General features: G+C 51.2%; 1 protein-coding gene across 1 annotated transcript; it reads left to right on the top strand.

Annotated features, from left to right (window-relative positions):
* The first annotated feature begins 330 nt into the window (after positions 1-330).
* On the top strand, positions 331-1,105 carry LOC125757813 (uncharacterized). Its single transcript, XM_049413983.1, has one exon. The coding sequence runs from the start codon at positions 331-333 to the stop codon at positions 1,000-1,002; it is 672 nt and encodes a 223-aa protein (XP_049269940.1). The 3' UTR covers positions 1,003-1,105.
* The last annotated feature ends 5,907 nt before the right edge of the window (positions 1,106-7,012 follow it).

Below are 7,012 nucleotides of genomic sequence, written 5' to 3'. Positions count from 1 at the left end.
ATACAGGCACTAGAGCAAGACAAGCAACACAGTATTCTTGTAAGCATTTTAATGCAACAGCATGAAGATGCCATATTGCATTTGCAATGACAATTCCAACATGCTAGTAACAGCCACAGAAAGCAGCAGCTCATCTGCAGAAAACTGAATGTCTTATACGTTCTTTATTGAAATTATATGGCAAGGCTGCAAGAAAAACAAAACATCCCATGGTTTAATAATGACCATAGAAAGCAGCAGATTCTTAGCTGCACACAAATACCCATGCTTTTGTGATTGTACCTTAAGTAAGCTGCGTGACTGTAACAACTACAAAACACACACAAACACATGCACGCACACACGCATGCATACACACACATCTGGTGTCCATTGCACTCTGCTGCATTCAGCTTATGTGCCACGCTCTTTGTTCTTTGCAGGTACAGTTTGATCTTGCTGGCACTTGTGGATCACAGATACCGCTTCAGGTATATCAACGTTGGAGCACCTGGACGCTGCCATGACTCGCACGTGTTTGGGTATTCGCAGCTGTCCAATGCCACTGAGTGTCCTCTTTTTAAAGCTCCACTTGCCACCATAGTCGGGACAGCAGTACCACCACTAATTTTGTGTGACCAAGCGTTTTCATTGGCACCCAGCCTGATGAAGCCGTATGGACACCGCGGGAACATAAGGGAAAGTGAAAGAAAGTTCAACTATCATTTAAGTTCAGCAAGGAGGATTGTTGAGAACGCATTTGGAAGGCTTAAGGCCAGGTTCTGCTTCTCTGCAAAGAGGATGGAGTGCCATGTAGACAATGCTCGCTTGGTAATACGGGCATGCTGTGTGCTAAACAACATATGTGAGCACATCAATGACAATGCCCACCCGCAGTGGCTAAATGAGGTGCAGCTGTCAGACGTTGACTTCCCACAGCCGTCATGCACAACAGAAGCCCAACTTGGAAACGCAGCAGACATAAGGGCCGCGCTTGTGGACTACTATAGTCAAGTAAACTAAAACGAGCCAATCACAAGAATCGCTGGAACGAGTACAGGAAGTTGCATCACTATTTATTATAAAATGCCACCATTGCATCCACAAGCTTCTCCTGCAACTTCAGTGCTTTGCAGCGAATTTCCGTTTCTTCTTTGTGAGATGTCTCAAACTGCTCCCTCAAGAGCCGCTGCTCATTGAACATCTTCTCTCTAATCTCAGCGCCTGTGCACTTTTTCCGATTCCTGCGGGCGCCATCTGCGCTGTTGCTTGCACGCTTTCCGCGCTCGGTAATGCGGTATTCGTGGTTGCTTGCCTGCTCAGGTGCTGGAGCTTGTGTGAAAGTGAATTCTTCAGGTGTATCTTCACCGGACGACGAGCCGGTCACCACGCCAGAGATGAGCTGCATTTCAAGAAAATGGCAGAAATGCGGTGATTGCACCTTTTCACATGTGAAACAGCCATTAACAAATGTGTGCTATACGTCTTAGTGATGGAGGTGTCGCGTAGACAAGGAAATTGTAACAAGGGTGTTTTTTGTGTTACAATGCCGACACCCACAGGAATCGCTTAACCACTATGTTTTTGCCCTACGGACTGGTGTAATGGGTTGAAAAGCTCTGTGATGCCGAAATGGCAATGCGAGTGCAGAGGTATTTCAGCCACTGCGGTATTCATTGCTCAGTGTACTCTTATTACTGTTCTTGTTAGATTTGCTTTGGTTTGTGCCACCATGTCACTTTAAATCCTACTTTACTGTGCTGATGTAGCTGATTAAATGCAAATGAAAATGCTTTGTGAAAATATTTCTTTCTTTGTTGGTTTATTTAGAACACTAGAGAGACAATATCCCAAGGGACATAACTAAACGCAAACTTAAAGCAGCACCTTGGTGCACATTGCGCTACACTTGTACAAACAGTGGGTTACAGCTTCAAAATCAAAAAGCCACTGCCATCGCACTAAACACTGCCACTTGCTCGCAATAAGGAATCTACCTGCCACTAGAAGTTACTTACTTCCTCTACTGAGGGACTGCTGCTTGCTGGGCTTGCGCTGATCCCAGCCTCCTCCATTAAAGAGGGGTCATTCACCGGCAGGCTGCCAAGGAATCTGTGTATTTATACGAAGGCCAGCCTGGTGGGGAGGAGCCTGTTTCTGTTGTTTAAGGAATTTCCTGAAGATTAAGAAAAATGAACAAAAAATGCTACATGGCTCACAAAGGCGCGCCGAGGGAAAACAACTGGGCACGCAAAATGTACAATCGTCGAAAAGCACAAAGAATTGAATTGTTATACTTGCGCCACATCGAGTGAGTGTTCCCTTCTTATTGCATGACAGGTTTGCGTGTTTAACGAGCAACAAAGGCACGTTTTCTTGACACTGCGATATCGCGTCTTTGCAAAACAATCCCACTACAAATCGCTGGAAAGAAACATTGTGTGCGCCTAAAACGCGCGATAAGCAAGCTTCCAAACGTGGCCACTCAGCGTTCAGCGTTTTGCGTGCGGTGCGGCGTCGTTTCAAAAAGATCGTTCAGACGCTTCTCACGCCAAACGCGCTCACCGGCTCCTAAAAAAATTCTGCTGTTCAGATAGCTAGTACACTTATTGAAAGCATTTGTTAATAAACCTGCAATCCAATTTAAAAACTCATTTTCTCCCCATGATCGGTGTTGTCGTCCCACTTCCCTCCTTATGCTTACAGGCCGCTAGGACGCGTCAAGCTTAATGAAATAATTTGTCTCACCTGTACGTATGAGTCAAACTCTCTATCTTCGTGTGGACCTGCTCCTTCGTCCGGGGAACGCCTGCGTTTGTGAGCGCAGCCGCCATGCTGGCGTACACTTCGCCGTTATGCCTCTGCGCTCGCAGTGAGTGCAGGTTTTCCTCCCAAAGTCTGATTAGACTCCAGGTTTCCGCCTCAGACCACTGCAGACGCTGTTTCTTTCGTGCGCCGCCGGCTGCTTGGTCTCCGGAGTCTGCCATAGACGCCACGACCGATGGAATGGCCAGTAAACGACCGCCGAGCACGCTCTTCTCGCTTGAGCAAAACGGCGCGGCGCGAGTCCGGGCGTCAACACGTGACCTACGCGGCCGACGCGTTCTAGCTGTTCACGAAAGTAGAAAAGGAAATAACCATAAAAGGGTTCATTACACCTTCTACGGGATATTAAATTTGTTTTTACGAAGAGTCTTCGTGACAGAAAAATAAGAATCTGCTCATTATTTTCCACCAGTCGAAAATTGCTGGCGCCCACTGATTTCGAGGCTACTTATTCGGAGCCGCATAAGAGATCGACGAACTCCGTGTACGAAAAAGACCGCTTATGAAAAGGAGTTCGCTCTCTGCCGTGTGTCTGCAGTCAGGAACTCCTTTTCGGAGGAGGTCTGCTTGCTTAAATGACTTTTAGGTGCCCTTGTGACAGGGGTATAACGTGGGTTCTTCCACTTGGCTGGATCACGTGTCGAGCTGTCCCATGAAGCAGGCGTCCTCTTCTGTCCGCGTTCCTCAAATGGGTCGGTTGCCTGTGCGCACCCATCAATCCACTGCCTTCAGGCGAGCATTCAACCAAACCAGCTTCATTTACATTCATACACCAAAGAGACGCCGGCACTCGATACCAAAGAGGCCTGATAATATTCCTTCAAGTCACCATTATGCCTTAAGAGCTGCACCTTCTCAGCATATCTTGATAATCACATAAATAAGATCTCCACGCGTCTACGCTGAATCCATACTTGACTGCCTGATACCTGGCTTTCCCTAAACAACGACTCAAATGTCACGACCCAAGTCGAAAAATGGAATGACACTCTAATGGAGGCTTAAGTATGCATTATGTGCATTATATATTTTGTTGCCTGCGCAATACATTATGTACAAAGTGTTGGACATTGCTGGCTCTTGCGGCCATCTCATATTTGCGCACAGCTGTAAGAGAACCGTCCTCCCCTTGCTGAAATAAGCACTGCAAAAAGTAAACTGGTAGATTCGCTGGAAACTCAAAGTCGATAATTAAACTGACGGTGAGTAATTTAAATAAACAAAACCTGAAATTAAATACGGCAGCATCAAACTAGGATATCTGCTTTGCTGGATGGAACCGAAAAATGTTATATAAATCAATAACGAAACTGAAAGTGTATAAAAAAATACTCCACATTCGAGCCATATTGCCACGGGCGTTTCCTATTATCACTTTTGCTTTATTCGGTTTTCGCCCAGAAAGACTGTCAGCAACGCTCAGCGCGAACCGCGCCTCATTGTTCGAGAAGCTTCCCGATCATTGTAGATCGTTTTTGTTAAGATTACGCGCAAGACGCGCACACTCGAGCTCATTCTAGAATTTGCACGACAGCCAGCGATAACGCTGGAATATTCGACGGCACATGTTTAAATGCCGACACGCTTCACCGCTTGTCAGTTGATCGACGGACGACGCCCTGTTCGCCGCTACCATTGTACAGCGTGTATTGCTGTAGTTCTAGTTCTCAGTTTCTCGGCCACAAGTTCGGCGAAATAAACAGTTTCATCTCGGACGTGCTGACTGTTGTCTTCGTCGACGTCACGACCACGTGACATCTGGTGGAGGTGCTGCTTCTTCCATGATCCGGACGCCCCCGCGAAGCGCTGACCCAAGCCCAAGCCGCGAGGAGGACGACGGCAAAGAAAACCCGGATCGTCGAGCAAGCCGCAGGCAACAAGGTCTACCGCCAGAGCACGGGCCTCTACCTGAAAAGACCCGGCAAACAAAGATCCTGACCTCGACCACAGCGACGATGACAGACGCTGTGCCGCCCGCACCGATCCTTCTCCGGACACCCAAGCAGCCGCCAACCTTCCGCGGATCGTCGTTCGAAGACCCGGAAAGCTGGCTCGAGGCCTACGACCGAGTCGCCGTTTTTAATGCCTGGACCAGCGAAGACAAGCTACGGCATGTCTATTTCGCTTTGGAAGACGCCGCTCGGACCTGGTTCGAGAACCAAGAGCGAAGCCTCACAACGTGGGATGTCTTTCGCACCAGGTTCCTTGCGACATTCACGAGCGTCGTCAGGAAAGAGCGTGCTGAGGCTCTGCTCGAGACCCGCGTGCAGATGCCGAACGAAAACGTGGCGCTCTTCACGGAAGAGATGACAAGGCTCTTCCGTAATGCAGACCCTCTCATGCCCGAGGACAAGAAGGTCCGCTTTCTTATGCGAGGAGTCAAACAGGAGCTCTTCGCCGGGCTGATGCGGAACCCCCCATCGACAGTTCAAGAATTCGTTTCGGAATCAGCGACCATCGAGAAGACGCTCGAGATGCGCACCCGGCAGTACAATCGCCGCGCATTTCAAGACAGCGTAGCTGTTCATGGCCTCGGCTCCGACGACTTCCGCGAAACGATCCGAGCCATCGTGCGAGAGGAGCTGCGAAAGCTTGCGCCGTTTGCACAGCCGGAAGTTACGTCGATTGCTGACGTTGTACGCGAGGAAATCACACAGTCACTTGGTGTTCCTCAGCCGACACCGCCGCAGCTGCAAGCCATGAGCTATGCTGCTGCAGCCCGACGCAACGCCCCCCCCCCCTCCTCGCCCACGTCAAGACGCCCCGCCACCCCAGCAGTTCCGCCGCCAGGCACCACCGCCGCCACCACCGACATCATACCGCCCGCCATCCGGCCAGCGATGCACGCCGAGGAAGACCGACGTCTGGCGCGCCCCTGACAACCGCCCGCTCTGCTACCACTGCGGGGAGGCCGGCCACACGTACCGCCGCTGTCAGTACCGACAGATGGGGCTGCGAGCATTCGCCGTCAACGCGCCGCGCCCGCAGCCAGGCGAACGGCCTCGCGACATCGACGACTACCTCACCGGAACACAGTGGCAAGAACGACGACCTTCCCGCTCGCCGTCGCCGGGCCGCTACATGTCAACGCACCGCCGGCAGAAAACTGGCCCAAGCCGGGGCCGGTCGCCTAGCCCGTATCCGGGAAACTAAGGGCAGCAACTGATGGAGGTGCGGTTGCTGTACGACGAAATGCCGAAGATCCTCCGCCGTCGACGACGACACCACGACGAGGTTCCGAGCCCCCGCCGCACGCCGGCCTGAAGACGAAATTTTGCGACCGGAAGCAGACCTGACGACGCAACGCGGAAGCAGCGGTGCAAACCGACGCAGCCGTGACCCGACGCCGCGACGTAACCGCAACGCAAGACGGCGGACTAGCGACCTCGACGTTCAGATCGACGGCCACAACGTCACCGCTCTCGTCGATACTGGAGCCGACTATTCCGTCATCAGTGGGCCGTTCGCAGCAAAGTTGAAGAAAGTTAGGACTGCTTGGGAAGGCCCCGAGATCCGGACCGCTGGAGGCCATCTCATAACGCCGATTGGTGTCTGCACGGCGAGAGTCACCATCAACAACCGGACTTATCCTGCGAGCTCAGTAATCCTACAAAACTGCTCCAGGGATGTGATACTTGGAATGGACTTCCTAAGTGACCACGGCGCCGTCATCGACTAAAGAACCAAGTCGATAACCCTATCGTCGGAGAAAGCGACACCGCCGGATACGAACCCATGCCAATATGCCCTGAACGTGCTCGAGGATCAAGTCACCATTCCACCTAGATCCAGCATCATAATTCCCGTCGGCACCGAAACGGCTGAATGCATCGAAGGTGTCATCGAGAGCGATCAGCGTTTGCTGCTAGACCGCGACATTTGCGTCGCAAGAGGCATTGCTCGGCTGTATGAAGGGAAAGGAAGCGTGATGCTAACGAATTTCAGCCAAGAATACAGACACCTGAGCAGGGGCACGACGATTGCGTACATCGAAGAAATCTTGGCTGTCAGCGATGCGTTTGCCTTTTCAGGTTCTGACGAAGCTACAACGACAACCGCAATGCCTGAGCCATCCTTCGACGTAAACCCAAGCCTTCCCGCCCGCCAACAACAACAGCTCCGATGCCTTCTGAAGAAATACAAGGACTGTTTCTCGTCGTCATCACGGGTCCGGCAAACGCCCCTTGCTAAACACCGTATCATAACG

This window comes from Rhipicephalus sanguineus, chromosome 3 (assembly GCF_013339695.2).
Source record: "Rhipicephalus sanguineus isolate Rsan-2018 chromosome 3, BIME_Rsan_1.4, whole genome shotgun sequence".
Taxonomy (NCBI): domain Eukaryota; kingdom Metazoa; phylum Arthropoda; class Arachnida; order Ixodida; family Ixodidae; genus Rhipicephalus; species Rhipicephalus sanguineus.
Note: the sequence above shows the minus strand (reverse complement) of the source record. Positions and strands in the feature narration are given on the sequence as shown.

What these genes read in the sequence shown, in the direction of transcription:
- LOC125757813 (XM_049413983.1), top strand. Translation starts at nt 331, where the DNA reads ATGCACGCACACACGCATGCATACACACACATCTGGTGTCCATTGCAC.